The following is a 20,582-nucleotide window of genomic DNA, read 5'->3' as shown; positions in this document are numbered from 1 at the left end:
CCATGAACATGGTCCTTTCTTGGCCAGAGTTGTCTTATCCAGTATTATCCAGTACTTTGTGTTGTCGAGTGAAGAAGTTGGGCTGCATGGACTGCCACTCACTAGCTTATTGACCCAACCTCTCTGTACCTCACTTTGCTCTTCTGGAAAATGAGGGTAATAATAGCCATGCCTTGTAAAGTTTTCATGAGGACTAAACAACACAAAATATGCAAGATGCTTGGAACAGTGCTTGCCACATTTTTTGGCCTGTCTGATGTGTGTCCAATTATACCTCATTTTAATTTTGTTTCTCTCAGGATGTTTGCATATCTTTTCATTATTTATCAACCATTTGTATTCTCTTCTGTGAGTTGTTTATTAATATTTTTCTCTATCTTTCTAGAGGTGTTCATCTTTACTTTTTTTTTTTAATTTTTTTTTTAAAAACACCCCAACTCCCCATGGGTTTTGACAAAGTGTTTTTGTTTTTTGTTTTTTAATTAATTTATTTATTTATTTTTGGCTGTGTTGGGTCTTCGTTTCTGTGCGAGGGCTTTCTCTAGTTGCGGCGAGCGGGGGCCACTCTTCATCGCCGTGCACGGGCCTCTCAATATAGTGGCCTCTCTTGTTGCGGAGCACAGGCTCCAGACGCGCAGGCTCGGTAGTTGTGGCTCACGGGCCTAGTTGCTCCGCGGCATGTGGGATCTTCCCATACCAGGGCTCGAACCCGTGTCCCCTGCGTTAGCAGGCAGATTCTTAACCACTGCGCCACCAGGGAAGCCCCCATCTTTACTTTTTGATTTGCATGCATTCTTCATATATTCGGATATTAATTCTTTGTTTATGGCATATAGATATATATATGTATATGTACATGTACATATGTCATACCTACATAAACCATAAACAGAATTAATGTCTATATATGTGTGTGTGTGTATATATATATATATATTTATATTTATTCATTTTTATATTTATATGGTTCAGCTATCTGCTCTTAGACTGTTGTTTGCTTTTGAATTTTTGGTTATGGTGATTTTTCTTATATAGAAGATTTTAGTTTTAACTAATTCTCTTTTACTAATTTCTTTTATGATTTCTACTTAAAAGTATCTAATATGTAGGTATACTAAAATATTTAATATTCTGTATCTGCTTAATGCTTAAGTAATAGTAACTTTAAAGGACCTAGAGTACATACATAAAGAGAGAGAATATGAACAAGCATGAATGTGCTCAAGTATAGATAATATAACGGCATGAAAAAAGCTGTAATTCTATGAAAATACAAAAATAAAAATTGAACAAAGTTTTACATTAAACAATTAGTTTTTCTCGCACCCCTCCACCTTGCCCATTCCATATGCAGTTCAGTTTCTGGGAGTATATTAGACAGCCCAATCACTCACAGGCTTCCATCACATACATGGTGGAAATGTTACCTCACAGCAGTCAAGTCATACACAGCAGAAGGATTGAAATGCTGTTAAGTAGCCTCTACTGGCAACCAGATTCATCTACTCTATAAAAAGAATTATATTATTGAAGAAAATTACTGTACACTTAAAAATTTTTCCAGCTATTATCAGTTAAAATAAAATGTTTTAAGAACCATCGACTCATACAAAATATTAATATCTCCTGAGGTCTTTTCCCCCAGGCAACTTATTTTTCAATGCTTGGGAAACTTTTATGGGTTCAAAGTCATTATACTTTATGTAGCCCACAGACTTACCTGTCTTGGGTTGTTCGTTAAAATTTTAACATAGAATTAGTAAAAATTCGGAACTTGGAAACAGGCAGACTTTAAGTCTGCTGCCCCGAAGGTAACAGATTGCTTGGGAACTGTGAGTCTCTTCCAAGATAAGTTAGAGAGTTAGCCGGTCCCAGGTAGTTTTTCCGAAAGGCTGGATCTCATTTTCAGCTGGTATTCCTTCTCTCCATAACTTGTTGGATGTCACCTTTCATAAAGTGCTTTTTACTGTTGTCAACTCTAAATCAGTGCAGCCTGTCTAATTTCTTGTTCATGTCTTTTAAAAACCTCTTAGCTGTTTCCACACCTTGGCAAGTTATTATAAATTAGACAAGAGCAGATTTTCACATTATAATGATTATGAAGAATCTTTACTAAAACAAGCACATGTACCTTTTAAGGGTTAAGCATCATTTAAATATCTTAATTATTAATATTTGCAGGTGACATGGGAACGATTAAAAATTTGGAGCTCCAGGGCCTATTATTAATATAGCAATGTTCTAAAATTCAAATCAGAACAGGGACGTCCCTGCAAAGAATGATAGCTGCCCATGAACTTCACATCCTACCTACAAGAGTACAGATGGAAAAAATTATGTGGAGTCTTAAATTTTAGTTAACATTTTTAACTTTATTTAATATTTTCCACGATGAATAGCGTGCTACCTGAAACAGTTAGAGGTCTTAACTGCAAAACACAAAAACCAAATTTGGCTCATTTAATTAAAAATAATAACAAATTGTATGTAATGGAATGGGTAGGTATAGAATCTATGGGCAGTCTAGAGAAGGAAACTTGGAGACTAGGTAAGAGCCAAGGGAAGCTGACAGCAGAAAAATCAGCTGAGGTCTTGGCTGGTTAGTACCTAGTTAGTCCTTTGATGCCTCCCCTGTCCTCCTGCTGTTGAGACAGATTTCTGAATATGTACCTTTGCATCATTTCTCCCACCAAAACTCACACAATAGAGCTTTCTCCTAAACGGGAAATAGGTTTGGAGGCAGAACAAGCCAAATATGTTCACATTTTCTCTACATAGCTCATCCTATCTTTTGACCGTGATTTTCATGAACTCTATAAATCCATCTCAACTATTCAAACTTATGAGGAATTAAAATAGAGCCTTTTTGTTAAACAGTTTAGTTGCCCTCAAAATGCATGATTAATTAAGGAAACCCTATGGGGTTTATTACTTCCTGTCTATATATGATGACAAACATTCTGTAATGACCCAGGAATTAGAACAACTTGCTTACTGAGTAGAAATCTGATAAGCTCAATGCTTGTATTATATACCAAAAAAGATAATACGAAATGCGTGAGTACTCGAGGAAGATGTTTTTTTCTAGTAGGAAATTTCAAGTTTGATTTCCTTTGCTAATTAGCGACAGAAGATATAAATAGATAATATAAAATAAGAATCATAATCTTCTAATTTTTGAAGTCAATCAGAGACACATACTTAACCTAGCAAACATCTGGTTGGAAATTTTAAAATTTACTTAAGCGTCAGGATGTGTTTCTGTATCTGGAATGTTAGCGAAGTTTGGAAACATGTGGACATTTAGCTGGGGTTTTCTTTGATCTTCATCATTAGGCAGTCAGAGCCTCTCCCATAAGCTCAGATGCTGACAATCTCATTGTATTCTGTGCCATGATTCCTCCCTACTGAGGGCCTGCTGTCAGTGGCACGAGGCATAGCCTCCTGGCAAGGAGATAGAGGCTGCAGGTAGAAACGGATAATCTGAAAACCAGATAATGTCATGGCTAATCACAAATTGATGATGGTGCTTTTGTTGCCAGGCTGGAGCAGTACTGCTGGAATAATGGCTAGGAGTCAGGAGTCAAAAGGGGTGCTTTCTTTTACAGACCACATTAATGGATAAACGTTGTGCTGTTATATTTGTCCATTGTACTTTCTGGCGAGGTAAAAAGGGAGATTATTTTTCACTGAGTAAAATTATGCGGGTCTGGTATTTCTCTTTGCAAAATAATTTATTTCTGGCTGCACAGTATTAATTTTCAGGCTGTGAAACCTGGCTTTGATTCCAAACAGATCTTTGGGAAAGAGGGAACTTTAATAGAGAAAATAACTCCGTGAGGAAGTATATTATTTCTTGGAAGGATCCTGCTATCCATACAAGTGGTTTCTTCCAGCTTTCACATCCAGGAAAATTGTATCCATATATAATTATGAGGAACAAAGGTGGAAGTAGGCTTTTCTGCTTCCCTCATCCTTCACCTTGCAATGTCACTGTATTGGCCGTAATGAAATAAAGCATAGAAAAGTGTGCTGTAAACTAGAGAGTGCTCTAAAATTGTTTATTAATAGCCACAATAGCCACAGTCATGAGAACAGCCACCAGCAGCTGTGCATTTATTAAAAGCCAGGCACTGTGTTAAGTACTGGAAGTTTTTATCTCATGACAGGCTCACATCCACATCATAAGCTCTAAGTAAAGTTCTCTTGTTACACTCATTTTTACACATAAGGAAACTGGGTTAAAGTAACTTACTCAAGGCTATAGGTGAGTAGTTTGTGAAGCATAGGTGAATGGTTGTGAATCCAGAGCTGTCTGACTGCAATCCTGTGCTCTTAATTAGTGTGTTAAGTGCTTCTATATGCATATAATGCTAGAGCCCCAAAATATGACAGTTCACCTTTGAAGGTTTCCAGGTAGAAGATAAACTGCTTGAAAATCTCAGTACTGTGTGGAGTAAGTGTACACACTTTATCTCATTATCATTAGTCGCTTTAAAAAGAAATGTGAGAAAGCTAATTGTGTGACTCTTTATCACATCTTTTTTTTTTTCCTGATTCAGCCACTTGCTATCTTTGTGACCTTGGGCCAGTTACCTAACTTCACTGTACCTCGGTTTGCTCATTCCTAAAATGGGCATAATAATAGTACCTAAGTCATGGTGTTGTTTTGATGGTCAGAAAAGTAAAAAGTATATAATGTATTTATAGTAGTGATATAGTACTTTATACCTCTGTTCATATCACTATTTATATGTGTATTTCCTCACATTGCCGACAACATCCTACACAGGAATGTGGGACTGTGTGCTTTCCACTGATTATGGGACATCAGATTTTAGGCTCTAGAGGAATAGATGTGATCTTTGATGTATAGAACAATAATGCAAGGAAACACAGAACCTCTGAACTATGATCACTTATAAATATTTCAGTATTATTAGCAGTTTAGGCAATAGTTTGGCAACTGCTAAGAAAGTTTGAATGCTACAATCATGTCATAAGTTTCTAAAGTTCGCCATGATATTTATGGTAGTAGTGATGTCATCTGGAGGAAAGCCAATTACACAAAAGATACCGTTTTATTAAATCTATTCCAGGCAGTCATGTTTAAGAATACGACAAGGGACTCATCTTTTGATAAAGTTAGATAAGTGTTTGCCAAAGTGCATTTATTTCATCCCACTCTAGTTTATTTTTGGCTGTGTTGGGTCTTCGTTGCTACGCGCGGGCTTTCTCTAGTTACAGTGAGCGGGGGGCTACTCTTCATTGCGGTGCGTGGGCTTCTCATTGCGGTGGCTTCTCTTGTTGCCGAGCACGGGCTCTAGGCACACGGGCTTCAGTAGTTGTGGCTCACGGGCTGTAGAGCGCAGGCTCAATAGTTGTGGCGAACGGGCTTAGTTGCTCCACGGCATGTGGGATCTTCCCGGACCAGGGCTCGAACCCGTGTCCCCTGCATTGGCAGGCAGTTTCTTAACCACTGCACCACCCAGGAAGCCCCCCACTCTAGTCTTGAGGAATGCTATTGAATGAAAATATTTATTAGCAAATAAATTTTGAACACTGCCTGTTATACCCTCCTCTTGGCAGTTAATAATGCACATAAGTACACTGAGGGCTCCTGAAAATCATGTAGTTTCACACTCACCTGCACATACACACATTTTTCCTTTTTTTAAATCAAATATATTTGATCACAGAATTCTTTTTTGACAAAATACTCCGAATGTTCTGTGGAACTGGTGTTCCATTGACCACATCTTGGGAATTATTGAGTTAGACCATATTTCTGGATCTCAACTCAGTGGGTGTATTTTGTCATGAAAAGCCCTTGACACCCCAGATTCCATCAGCTGTAAGCCTCTAAGTTGATGTTGAATACTGCAGGAGAATGAATCAGGAGGCTCAAGCTGTTACATCAAATCCTTTTGACTTGGGGCTAGTTGCCAAAACTTTCTGGACTTTATTTCCTCATCTCATCACATGATCAGATAATCTCTAAGGGTGTTCTATCTTTAAAAGTTGTTATTGAAAATAATTAAAATTTAAATAATGCTATACAGTTCTCAAAATACTTTTCTATGCCTCCTCTAGAATGGCCTGGAAACCTTTTGGGAAGCTGGCAGCAAAGCCCAGCACCTACCTAATAGTGCAGATTATTTTGGAAGTTTGCAGAGCAGTGTTTCACCTTCTATAGATACTGTGTGTGGCTTCTTGGGCATTTGGCCAGCAATGTCTACAGTCCCAGGACTGCAGCCTGTCTCAGCATTGAAGGGATACTTCTTTGTAGTCCACCTCCTCAGAGAACAGAAGCGAAGCTGCTGGTATGACTTGAAGTTGGTTGGGTCATCATGCCATAGAGTGCCTGCTGAAAGAGAATTTCCATAGCTGAAAAGTACTTGCTCACTGAGAGTAGTGGAAAGGCTAAATCCAGTTGGACACGCAGCCAGCTGAGACACGGTGGCTCTCTTTGGAGGCATATCAAAGTGTCCAGGGAAGTATTTGGTAAGCTGGACTTCATTTATTAGCTAAATAAAAGGGTTACAGTCTTAAAACCAGGGAAAAAAATAAATGTCTACAGTAAAGAGCATTTAATGCAGAGTGAGAACCACTGAACAAACACAGGACGCTGCCCCCCACCGATGATGCCACTGAGAGGTAACAGATCGTGGTGCTTAAGGACATGGGTTTGGGGGTCAGATACATTTGTCATTTAAATTCTGGTTTTGTTATGCACTGTCTTGTGACTCTGGGCAATTTTATTTAATTTTTATTTTATTTTATTTAACCTATCTGAGCGTACTGTCATCATCTGTATAGAAAAGCTATTTATGCCAACCAAATAAGCTTATGGTACAGATAACTTTAAATGATGGGCATAATGTACTGCACAAACTTCGTGGTAGGCACTGAAAAAGGATAGGAATGATTTATAGCTTCAAACATAACCTCTTAAAGAACTCTTGCCTCAACGCCAAAGGCTGTCTCATTCTCTGTTTCCTCATGGTGTTGGGAGACAGCTACTCCAGTGTGCATCAGTAGAACTTTCTGGGATGATGGGAATGTTCTTTGTGCTGCCAGTATGGTAGCCACTAACCGCATGTGGCTCTTAAGCGCTTGACATGTGGCTAGTGTGACTGAGGAACTGAATGTTTGCTTTATTTAATTTAAATATAAAGTTTAAATTTAGAGAGCCACATGTGGCTAGTTGCTACTGTTTTGGACAGCACGGTTACAGATTATAACAAACCACATTGGTATGAAATTTATAACTGCTAAAGTTTCTTTCTCTAAAGTACTTTTTCATGTCACAGATTCTACAGTTTAAAAAGTTGGTTGTGATCCCTTTAAGAAAAAAAAAACACAAGGTATTCTTTTCTGGTGAATGTCATCAGCCACATTACTTAAAATCCTCTTATGCAAGGAGCTGATTCAGACTTTCACACTGTGGAAGAGAAAATATTCAGTGTAACCCCCCCGAGGATGTATTGAATTTCACTGAAATGATGGTGTGCTTATGACCAAGTATTTGATTACCTTAATCAATGTCCCATAATAATAAAAAAAAAATCACGTTCTTTGTTTATATGGTACAAAATTGTAAATCCATCTATGGAGGCAAGCTTTTTGATTGTATCCCTATTTATTTTTTGTCTATTCTGTCAAATTTGAAAAGATTCCTCTTATAACTTTACCCTTGTTTTACTGAAACTTTGCTATTGATATTTCATTATAGTTTTAGTGTATAAATCGTATATCCTCTTAATGAATTATAATTTTCAACCTTAAGTAAATATTCTTTTTTGGACTCAGGTATTGCTTTTTGTGCTTGAATTCCATTCTATATGATATTGATTATTACTACTTCAGCTTTATATCATTTATGTTTTCCCTGATTTTTCTTTGTCCTGTTTTCTACTCTTTCTATCATTTCATTTTGATGGTTTTCTTATAGACAGAATAGAGCTAAATTTTGTTATTTTAATAAGATCTACAAATGATTTTTTGTTTGATTAAAAACTAAGCATGTTTGTGTTTATTGAGATTTCAGTATATTTGGTTTATTCCCATCATTTTACTTTATGTATAAAAGTCATTATATTTTGTAGTTTTCCTTTTTTCCCCTTTGCTATCATTTTTGGCTTAATCACTTACATTTCACTCCTCTGCTTCCACTGCCCTTCTTCCTTAATTAAGAAATTCTATATTCTTTAGACTAGTGATTACCATTGTATTGAAACATCTGTTCCTCTCTTACAACTGTTCTGTGGTATAGAAATTAAAAAATACCTATTCTTCTCATTCCTAGACATTTTACTTGTTCACATCTCCCAGTCCCAAGTTGAGATCTTAGGAATAATTTATTTCCAAGTCCTCATTATGGCAAGTACCTCTCCTAGTCCCCAATTCCAGACATTATTATTTTAGGCTACTGTCTTACCATATAGCTCTTTTGTTTCAAGAATCCTTTCTCAAAAATTATAAATTAATAACCTGTAAATGTTGTTTCCCTGTATTTTAACTCTCTATACTACAAATGGGAAGACTAATGCTAGGCTAGTCCATCTTCTTTGTAGATAGCCTGTTCTTTCTTTCTAGAGATGGAAAGATTTTTTCTTTCCTTTTAGTCTTAAGGTTCAGATATTCAGAGATTTCGAGTGGCTTTTTTTAATATATCTTTTTTTCCCATTATTCTTGTCTAGGACTCTATGAGCAATTTATTTTTATTTTTATTTTTTAAATTTTTATTGGAGTATAGTTGCTTTACAATGTTGTGTTAGTTTCTGCTATACGACAAAGTGAATCAGCTATATGTATACATATATTCCCTCTTATTTGGATTTCCTTCCCATTTAGGTCACCACAGATCATTGAATAGAGTTCCCTGTGCTATACAGTAGGTTCTCATTAGTTATCTATTTTATATATAGTAGTGTGTATATGTCAATCCAATCTCCCAATTCATCCCACCCGCACTTACCCCTGGTATCCATATGTCCGTTCTCTATGTCTGTGTCTCTATTTCTGCTTTGCAAATAAGTTCATTTGTATCCTTTTTCTAGATTCCACATATAAGTGATATTATACGATATTTGTTTTTCTCTTTCTGACTTACTTCACCCTGTGACCAAAAGATGTAAAGCTACTTTTCACTTAAGCTTAGGAATTCTTTTTTTCCTATTATTTCTTTATTTTCTATTGGTTTTTTTAAAATCTTATTTTGGAATTCATATTATTTACATTCTTGTCTTCAGTCTCTGTCCTCCAAGTCTCATCTTTTACTTATGATATTAATTTCTTAGAAATTTTGCTCTATGCTGTAAGCTATTTCTTCTGTCTGATCTTCTAGACAACTAATTTAGCTCGAGACAGTGACCGTTTGTTTTTCTGTTCTTCGATTGAATCTGAATATTGAAAGGGTTTACTTTCTTGAACCAAAAAAAGACTTTAGTCTTTTAATATGTGTTTGTCTATTCATGAAGCAAATTCTCTTAATACCTATACCAGTCAAGCTACCTGGGTTTCTCCAGCGGTTATAAACTTGCAGGCTGTGTAAGATATGGTCCTTTTTATTTTACTGAGCTGCTATTGTAGAACTGTAACCTTCCTGCTGAGAGGTCACAGGGGCATCTTTTGCTCTTGAGCCTCTCCTGGTCCTGATGTATGAGGAACAGGTATAGGCTCCAACCACAGAGCCAGGAATGATTCACTTTACCAGTGTAGACCACCACCCATGCTGGACCACCCCTGCCAGCAGGGTCTGGGGATTCTCTGCTGTTCTTCATGTGGCCAGTCCCAGAGGAAGGGCCTCCCCTTTTGCAAGTCAAATGGATCTAATGATAGATGCTACCTGTGTCCTTTTAGAAGGCCTTATGACCTATGGTCTTTTTTGCTCTTCAGCATTTCCCTAAAACTCCCAAATAGTTAAAACCCCATTAAATGGATCCCATGGCATTTGCTCTCTTCTCAGGAGAAATGCCAGCCCTGCCCTGGCTGGTTAGATGTTATACTGGAAGTTCTGTGTCAGGGCAGAATCATAGAGAAGGGCTTTGGTTCTCCAGTCATATATTGCGACATGTTTCCTGGGAAAGCTGTGATTTATGAGGTTTGGTTGACTCAGTGCATGTATATAGCTGCCTACATGGCTCAGGAGGAGTTGATTTAGGCAGAAATTTCAGAAAGAAAACAGTACATTGCATCCATATTATTACATAAAGACTCTGTCATCAAACTGTGCCTAATATTTTATTCACTGCTGCTTTAATCCAGTCTTGTGACCTCATTGTATTTGGTGCAAGGGATGTATAAGATCTGTTCAAACATTGGTTTCCACTGATTCTGTTTCTGACTTTATTGATAATGGATAAATGTTTTGTGAGCCCATATTACTTTTCCCTGAAATTATTCAGGCTTACTTAATTATACTATAGGTTTTTCTTAGCTACCATAAAATTTGGTACTTTGTTGATTTGACTTGCATATTATCTATCCTCTGTGTTAATCATTTATGTCTGTGGTTCCCTTATTAACTCATGACAACATATTTTTGTCTTTTTAACTTTCTTCTTCAGAAGTGACAATATCTTTCTGCTTAAATAATCTTACTAGTTTAAAATCTTAAGCAATTTTTGTCATCCTTAAAGTAAGTTAATTGGCTTTGCTCTTGGGAGAGTGCACTTTAAGTTCATAGGCCATGAGTTTTAGGACCACATCTTTGATGGCCCTCATCCTTATGAAACGTGACATCAAAGATAGCAATTTTGTTTGCATCATTGGCCAGTACCTAATTATCTTTCCTGCCTCTTCATTCTTCAAGTGCTCTTTGATGTCAGCAGTAGCCTTGTGCTTTGAAAGACTGTAGAGGGTGGTGAAAGGGGTCCTTATTTGCTGAGTCCACATTCCACTGAAATATTAAATAATGGTATTATGTTAGAAACAAAATGCAATGCAACTGTGGTAATTAAAATAGTTACTCATCTATTTGCAGAAGCAAAGTCTTTAATGATTCTCTCAGTGTAAGAGAGAGAATTTCTCCCTAACGTAATCTGGCTAGATGGAGACATCTTTGGGAGAAATCAGAAACAAAGCAAGACCAGGCTTGCTCATTGGGAATTAGGAGATTGTACATTGGATGGGAGGAGGCATTTGTGGAGCGGTGACAATATTCATTTAAATGCTAAAGGACTTTGGTCTGTTAGGAGAAGGCAAAGCTACCAAAAGCTGAGACTGTGGATGTTCGCTCTCGGGGTCTCATGAATGCATCGTGCATGGTGCAGTGCTTTGGTGTGAAGTGGATGGCCAAGTCCAATGTCAGCTTCACTTTTTTTTTAAAATTAATTTTAATTGGAGGATCGTTGCTTTACAATGTTGTGTTAGTTTCTACTGTATAACAAAATGAATCAGCTATACGTATACATATATCCCCTCTTTTTTGGATTTCCTTCCCATTTAGGTCACCACAGTGCATTAAGTAGAGTTCCCTGTGCTATACAGTAGATTCTCATTAGTTGTCTATTTTATACATAGTATCAGTAATGTATATGTGTCAATCCCAATCACCCAGTTCCTCCCATTCCCCTCTCCTTTCCCCCTTGGTATCCATACATTTCTTTTTACCAGCTCTTTGATTCTCCACATATAACTTAGTGTCTGATTTTTAGTTTTTTCATGTGTAAAAATGACAAAAATACTTTTTTAGCACATCAAAATAAAGTGAAATAGTTTATAGAAAGGGTCATTATAAAGTGCCTGCCACAGAGTTAATTTTCTTCTCTTGATTGTCAATAAGTAGGGACAATGAGTTGCCCTGTCATAATTCAGGGAAAACAATGAGATACCATTTTTCACTCATTAAATTAATAAAAATTAAACCGTTTGCTTCTACTCAGTGTTGGAAGGAGTGTGAGGAAATCATAGAGTGTAAATTGGTACCACCTATTCAGAGAGCAATTCCGTAATATTTTTCAAACTGGCTACTTGACCCAGCAATTCCAGACCTCGAAACTGACCTTACAGAAAATCTGCCAAGCTATGTCGTGAAGAAGACCCATGCAGCACTGTGTGTACTTGTGGTCAGTTGTAAACAGCATAAATATCCATCCCAAAGCAGGTGAGCAGTGTGGAAGGGGGATGTTTCAGTGCCCTCAGTGGTGACTCTGTATATGAAAAAGACTCAAAGTTTATTTGTTTTGGTGTTAAAAATTCAGGTTTGCTTTATTTAAGTATACTTTCAAAACCCTGGTCATTCCGGGAGCTTTTTAAAAATATTTTTTAATTGTGTAAAATACATGTAATGCGAAACTTACCATCTTAACCATTTTTTTTTTTTTAAAGAATTTCACTTTTTAAAATTTATTTATTTTTGGCTGTGTTGGGTCTTCGTTTCTGTGCGAGGGCTTTCTCTAGTGCGGCAAGCGGGGGCCACTCTTCATCGCGGTGCGCGGGCCTCTCACTATCGCGGCCTTTCTTGTTGCGGAGCACAAGCTCCAGACGCGCAGGCTCAGTAGTTGTGGCACATGGGCTTAGTTGCTCTGCGGCATGTGGGATCTTCCCAGACCAGGGCTCGAACCCGTGTCCCCTGCATTGGCAGGCAGATTCTCAACCACTGCGCCACCAGGGAAGCCCTTAACCATTTTTAAGTGTACAGTTCAGTGACATTAAATACATTTACATTGTTGTGCTACCACCATTCATCCACAGAACTTTTTTGTCTTACAAAACTGAAACTCTGAACCCATTAAACACTTAACTCCCCATCTACCCTCCAGCCTCTGACAAGCACCATTCTACTTTCTGTCTCTATGAATGTGACTGCTCTAGACATTTCATATAAGTGGAATCATTCAGTGTTTTTCCTTTTGTCACTGGTTTACTTTACTCAGAATAATGTCCTTAAGGTTCACCCATGTCGTGGCATGTGTCAGAATTTCCTTCCTTTTTAAGACTGAATAGTATTCCATTGTATGTATTTCGTTTATTCATTAATCAGTCAATGGACACATGGGTTGTGTCCACCTCTTGACATTGTGAATAATGGTGCTGTGTACATGGTTGTCCATATATCTCTTCAGATCCCTGCTTTCAGTTCTTTAGGGTATATTCCTTGAGCTTTTAAGTTCGGCGTATAAATATCACTCATCTACTAATAAGTCTAGCAGATTTTAGTAGTCACTTTAAGAGGTCTTTAAATAGTATTTGGTTCCATTTTCATATGTAGTTAATGAAACACCTCCCTACCTTTTAAACTGCTTTAATATATTAAGTACACCTAATATCTCCCTTGAGTACTTCAGTTGTGCAACTTAAAAACCTTTGTAAGTACTCAAGTTACTCTCATAAACCTAATTAAAATCTAAATGTCTAAGTACTCAAACTTACAAATTTATAAAAATCTGAAGTTCACTTAAATCATCCCGTTGTGTGTATAAGTATAGTCACATTTTAACATAAAAATCACAACTCTAAATAAATTACATAATTATTTATTTTAAACTGTGGTTACAAGGCAATCTAATGGAATGGGCAAGATGCTATTAAACATTACAGGTACATAATTTTTGCACAAGTTCCTAATAGCAAAAATATTAAGTTAGTGGCTTTGATTCTCTTAAACATTTCTGTACCTAATTCTAAAATTTCCTGAGGGTGACAGATGTTTTTCCATCATGGAAGACAATCGCTATCTTATTTCACTTTACTTAACTCTGAATATTTAGACCCGGCATGAATTCTGGACCAGCAGACATTTAGGCAAATTTTATTGAGACTAAGGAAACTATAATTAGAGTGGTTGCCTTCTCTGCATGCTCCAGTTATATCTGTGATCAGATATTTCGGCTGGCAGACTGACTAGATAGATTCTCAATTAGAACCATAATGGGATGCACTAAACCTTATTTGTAATTGCTATGTCAAAAACTCCATTACTCACAGGAGGCTGTCATATGGCCAGGATCATTAGACTTAGATTATACACATTCCATAGTTCTTCATTGTACTCACTCATGTCTGCAGCTCCCACACAAGACGATCACTTGATTGCATGTTGCATTTCTTTGGTTCCTGAGAATGGAAAGAATGGACATGCCTTCTTGCTTAAGTCCAAAGACTGTGCAGCTTGATGGGAAATCTCACATATTTTCATACGCTTTCTGGGATCAGGCAATTATTTGTGTACTAAAGTGGGGATGAATGGAATTTTGGATATCTTTATGTCATTATTTGACTGCACAACTCCAGGGGATGTCATTTACGTTACAGTAGCTGTGGGTAGCTTTCCTAAATTATGCAGTGTACATCTGTGCAGCTGTGAACCTTAACTGCATTCTGCAGACAGTTAAATAAATACTACTACAGCCACATGGACACCTGATGTATTGCTATCACTGTGACTAATTTCCCGCCTCATGTGGGGCTTCTTGGGGACACCTAGTCTATTGATCTTACTGCTTTCTCCCACTTCTTAATCTGTAAGTCCATTCCTTTTTTCACTTCCCAGCTCATCCAGCTTAGATTCCATAGTCTATAATTTCAAAATGTGTCTAACAACACCTTACACCCCCTTGCCATTCTAAATTTTTTTCTTCTCTGACAGACAAAACCCTAATCCTAGGTGAACCCTTATCTCTGAGTGAACTTCTCAGCTGCCTAGAGCTGTTGGAAAAAGTCACAAAACAGACAAATGGGTCCCATTATAAGTTCATCTTATTCTTCCACCATAGAGAGGTGCTGTTGTCACCTGGGAATCTGCTGGATTCTCAGGTCAGCTCCCTCTCTTGGTATCTGCAGTGTCCATCTCAGTTAGCCTCCAAGATCTGACACCCCAGCGAACCTCTGCCAAAGACCTACTGTCCCACCTCCTGTTTTACGAAGAAAAGAGAAGGTATCCGAGAGGACATTGCTCATTTTCCTCTACTATATAAACATGCCTACATCTCTTTGCAGCCTGCCGTTCCTCCCTCGGGTTACAAGAACAGTGCTTTTCTTCTCCTGTCTAAGGATAACTCCACACAAGTTCTGGTTTCACTCTCAGCCTGACTCCTTAGGGGTCTTATATTAGAAATTATTATTCTCTATGGTAATCAGAAACCCTCCCTTTCAACTAGGTCATTCCCATTGACTTTTAGTAATCATCGTCTCTTCCACAAAACAAAACAAAAAGAATAAATAAGCAAAAAATAAAAATAAAAAATTTCTTCCTCAATCCCAAATCCCCAGCAGACCTGTTTTTGTCTTTACCTTCTGGAAACCTCTGCAAAGGTTGTCTGGTTGTCCATATGACAATAATGCTCATCTTTGGTTAGCTATCACTGTTTAGCATCTCTAGTTATATTAAGAGGACTTGTGAAATGTAGCAAAATTCCCAACTATATTCAATTGTATTTATTTAAAGTGAAATGGTAACATAGGTTATAATAATAAAGATAGAAACTAGAAAATATTAGCATGGATGTGGAGGAATTGGAACTCTCACTCATTACTGGTAGGAATATAAAACCATGAAATCATTTTGGAAAACAGTTTGACAGTTTCTTTAAAAGTTAAACATGTGCTCACTATATGGCCCAGCAAAAGGCCACTGGTTGGTTATCAGATGTGGTATATCCATATAGTGGAATATTATTCATCAGTAAAAAGGATTGAAGTACTGACCCATGCCATAGCATGGATGATCCTCAAGAACGTTATGCTAACCAAAAGAAGCCAGACAAAAAAGATCACATATCATATGATTCCATTTCTATGAAATTGTCCAGAAAAGGCAGATTTATAGTGACAGAAAGATTGGTGGTTGATGGGGGCTGGGAATGAGCACAAGGAATCTTTTTGGGGTGATGCAAATGTCCTGAAGTTGGATTGTGGTGGTGGTTGTACAATTCAATAAAATTTATGAAAAATCATTGAATTGTACATTTAAGACAGATGTACAGATATGATGTATAAGTTATACCTTAATGAATTTAAGTTTTTGATGAGTTTGCTAATTGTACCAATTGCTTAATGTGAATAAAAGTGAAATTATATAAAGCCAATTAATATGCTGTATTGCAGTTAGATATTTGAAAATCAAAATAGCAATATTTGTGTTTCACAGGATAATTTTTAACAAAATTTTCTTGGTCATATAGTAATGAGGAAAATATCTGTTTCCAACCCACTGGTTCCAGCATACCAAGTGTTAAGCAGTTCACTCCTTTTATCCTTTGTTAACGCCCTGCAAGTATGTCCTTACCTATGAATGGTTAGCATGGTATACAATAATATTTTACCCGAAGTGAAAACTTGATGAGTGTATGGCCAACCATAACATTTATTTAAGGTCTCTTAGTACTCTTTGACCATAATTAAGATGCTAGTAACGTCTGGAACAGAATGTTTTTTAATCTGATCAGGAAATTTAGATCTCTTTTCAGTATCTAATATTTGTTCACATTTTACATGTGAGTAATTCTGGAATAAATAGGTTACATTGTAAGTTTAAATTTTAAGGTAATCACTTGCCAACCAGAAAGCAAAGTGTAACCATGTAAGAAAATAGATTCAGAAGCATAGTCTTTTTTTTTTTTTTAACATCTTTATTGGAGTATAATTGTTTTACAATGGTGTGTTAGTTTCTGCTTTATAACAAGGTGAATCAGTTATACATATACATATGTTCCCATATCTCTTCCCTCTTGCATCTCCCTCCCTCCCACCCTCCCTATCCCACCCCTCTAGGTGGTCACAAAGCACCGAGCTGATCTCCCTGTGCTATGCGGTTGCTTCCCACTAGCTAGCTATTTTACGTTTGGTAGTGTATATATGTCCACGCCACTCTCTCACTTTGTCACAGCTTACCCTTCCCCCTCACCATATCCTCAAGTCCATTCTCTAGTAGGTCTGTGTCTTTATTCCCATCTTACCACTAGGTTCATCATCGGATGAATGGATAAAGAAGATGTGGCACATATATACAATGGAATATTACTCAGCCATAAAAAGAAACGAAATTGAGTTATTTGTAGTGAGGTGGATGGAGTTAGAGTCTGTCATACAGAGTGAAGTAAGTCAGAAAGAGAAAAACAAATACAGTATGCTAACACATATATATGGAATCTAAGGAAAAAACAAACAAACAAACAAACAAAAAACAGAAGCACAGTCTGAACAAAGGGAAATATAGGCAGAAGAAATAAGGAATGGTAAACTCTGTTCCCGGGAAGGGGAGTCTGGGGTTGGCTTAATTAGGGCCTTTAGCATGAAAGGTCGTTTGCAGGGACAAACAGCTATCCTTATCCAGATAGTCCTCTTCTCCAAGAAGATCAGACTAAGAGGACATAATTTTAAGAAGGTGCTGTAGTTAGAAGGAAGGCATTTCCTGACAAACTGGTTTACTTAAGAATGAGATTATGAGAGAGGCTATGCAGGCTTCTCTCTGGGAATCCTAAAAAGGTACAGAATGTGAACGTAGGTATATATGCATGAATCTGTCAAAAAAAACAGAAAAATAGACTTGGTGAAAAGTAGGCTTTTCCCTACTTGTTCAGAACGTGATACAGTTTATCGTAAGTCTAATATTTATTTAAAATGGCAAAATAACGTGTTGCCTGAAGGACAATAGAGTAGGTTTAAAAAATTTATGACCTGGCAATTTGTGGTATGGGAAGCATACTTCTTTACAAGGTTGACATATCTACATGTATAATACAAAGATTGTCTTCTTCAAAAACGTGATTTGCAGCCAGCACATCTGTTGTTCTTGTGTAATGGATTAAAATGAGCTATTTTTGTGGAAGTTCAGCTGCAGAGTAACAATGTTAAACCAGCTTGCTAAAAAAGTTACCTATTTTAGATTTTTTCCCTTTATATTAAACTTTTAAAACGTTCTTCTATCTGACAAAGCTTCATTCTTCATTAAAGAACAGAAATTTTATGTGGCTCTAAGGTGTATTTTTGTCATACAGTAGCATTGAGATGATATCTAAGTTGTTCTTGCTTAGCATTTTGAATGTTAAATTATATCCAAGTTTGATATTTCCCAGTAACAGTTTTTCATAAAAATCTTACCAACATTATTGACTGTTCTTCCATTGACTGTAACATTGTTTTGTTCTTACAAAAATCTGAAATAAACTTGTTCTGGCTTTCCCCTTCAAATGGAATTATGTCATTCGCATTAAGGCTTATCAGGAAATCCTGGCTATCTTCTTACATTCCCAAGAGTTAATAAACTGTATGCGTACAAATCTCTGTAAATGGGGGAAAAAGTTTTTCACATATTTCTGTTGTAATTTTATAACACATGTTAATCATTTAATTGGTCAGTCTTCAGGAAACTGACCTTTCTCTGGTTTTCTGTGTCTTTCAAAACACAAGCAGCAAATTAAAAATCCATTAATAATTTAGTCCTGCTTAAAATAATATACATATACTGATCATCTTAAAGAGTCATTTAAGTAAATTATAGCAGGAAGAGAGATATAATAGAAACGCCCAGCTTTCAAGTTGCTTGTAGTCTGGATCAGTCCTTCTTAAACTTTAAGGTGTGTATGGATCTCCTAAATATCTTGTTAAATGCATATTCTAAGTCAGTGTGTCTGGTATGAGGCCTGAGTCTGCATTTCTAACCAGCTCCCGAGTGATGCATATGGTGCTGGTCCGTGAACCACTTCGTGACCCAAGGGTCATAATAGCTGTTCTTAATATTCATAGAAGAGTCTGCCTGTAGATCATAAGTGACACACATTTGCTAACGTTTTTATCATCATCATAACCGAGCTGGACAATTGTACAATCATCTTCTAGAGAATAGAGATCATATAATATTAACTTGGAAAGAATCCATGACCATGGGCCTTATTAGTACTGTCTTCCAAGCTGAGCTACACATAGAACTAAACAGACTGACAAGGAAACAGAAATCAGTTGTTAGAACTAAATGATTATAGACAATCTGGACTGCCCAAACATATATGGGATATGGAAGGGTATATCTTCATTGGTTCTGTTTTGATTTTCTGAACTCTTGACCACCTAGTCAAAGAAGAAATTTTGCTAGGTAAAGAGGAGTCATTAAAGCAGGTACCATCAGGGCACAGGTGGCGCACACCAGTGATTGGAGAGGGCTGGGTGGCTGAGGCGGTGGTGTCATAGAGAGGACACACTTCACTCCACCACTGCCATGCAACATGTCAGGCCTAGCATGGCCAGAACTTTCAACTTTTTAAGAAAAGCCAGAAATATAAATTTCATGTGAAATTTCCCCGTTTAAAAATGTTGGCTACTCATTTAAATTCTTTTAAAACATTAGGCGGCCAAGAAAACACATCTGTGTCCCAGACACAGCCCTTGAGCCATCTATTTACAATGTCTAGGGTAGAATACATTGAATTCTTATAATGCACTTCTCAATATTGAAAAATTATGAATTTTCAAAATCAAACACACTGGCCTTTTGTCGCTTGATGTTTTGATCAGAAGAGTCTCTGTTTTATGTATTTGGAGGTCCTGGTGTAAGATTGGTGTGTGATCATAAAACCTGTCTTTCTGTCTTCTTTCACATTCCAGATTACAGGACAGGCCCATGTTTCACTCAGGTCAACAACCAGATGTGCCAAGGGCAGCTGACAGGCATTGTCTGCACAAAGACTCTGTGCTGTGCCACCATTGGACGGGCCTGGGGCCACCCCTGTGAGATGTGTCCCGCCCAGCCTCAGCCCTGCCGGCGGGGCTTCATCCCCAACATCCGCACTGGAGCTTGCCAAGGTGAGTTAGCCTTCAGCCTGTGTGCACAGAGTCACCCATGTGTCTGGGCTCCTTTCAGTGCGGTGGGAGAATCTAGCACTGTGGATGGGAACCTTTAACCCAATACTGTTTCCAAGAGGAGCCTCATCAGCAAGCCTGACTAGAGATGGCTTACCTTCTAGCCACCTAATAAATAATTATTTTTCAATTGACAAAAAAAGGAGAAGAGATATATGAAAAGTATGAAAAACTGGGGAAACTTTTAAAAATACAATTAAAAATATTCAGTACAGTCAGAGGATAAGCCATTCCATGTCTTCATCCAGATGGTGCCACACACTCCCTGCTACAGCCCCTCAAACTATGCATATGTAAATACCCAGGTGACACATTTTTTCTGTCTTTCCAATCTCATTCAAGATATGAGAACCTGAACCCAGGTGACAGGGAGAAGTGAGCCGTCTGGTATTGTTATTAATAGTGTCTTCAGAGACAAAGTATTAACTCCATCCATGACTGTAGTTATTTCTGAGCTTATAACCAGTTGGTTACAATCTTGTCTCCAGGCAATCTTCCTAACCACATATCAGGTCTAGATTGGGGCCCTGAGGATGCTACAACCATCAACTTTAAACCAAATAGCCGGAAATTGTTAAATACTTACTGGATAATTACTTTTCAGCCACCATGATTCTTAGCCTTTTTTGGCAACTTCTCTGGTATCATATGGATTAAACACGTTTTTAGAGCTTGGAACAGAGTGCCGTAATGAGCTTTCAAATGGTAGTAGGATCACAGGAAACTGGAAAGTACTTTTGTATTATTCACAGAAATGATGTTACTCATACTTAAGACATGAG

The 20,582-nt window shown here is 37.3% G+C and overlaps 1 protein-coding gene across 1 annotated transcript in view; it reads left to right on the top strand.

The window, feature by feature from the left end:
- The window catches only part of FBN2 (fibrillin 2), a 245,668-nt gene that overhangs the window by 51,482 nt on the left and 173,604 nt on the right, over window positions 1-20,582 (top strand). Inside the window, exon 6 of the mRNA XM_061188122.1 lies at window positions 19,546-19,743. Coding sequence (XP_061044105.1) covers window positions 19,546-19,743 — 198 coding nt within the window. The remainder of the gene's footprint in view (window positions 1-19,545; window positions 19,744-20,582) is intronic.

This window comes from Eubalaena glacialis, chromosome 4 (genome assembly GCF_028564815.1).
Source record: "Eubalaena glacialis isolate mEubGla1 chromosome 4, mEubGla1.1.hap2.+ XY, whole genome shotgun sequence".
Lineage (NCBI taxonomy): Eukaryota > Metazoa > Chordata > Mammalia > Artiodactyla > Balaenidae > Eubalaena > Eubalaena glacialis.
The sequence above is the reverse complement of the archived record's forward strand: the minus strand, read 5'-3'. Positions and strand labels throughout refer to the sequence as shown.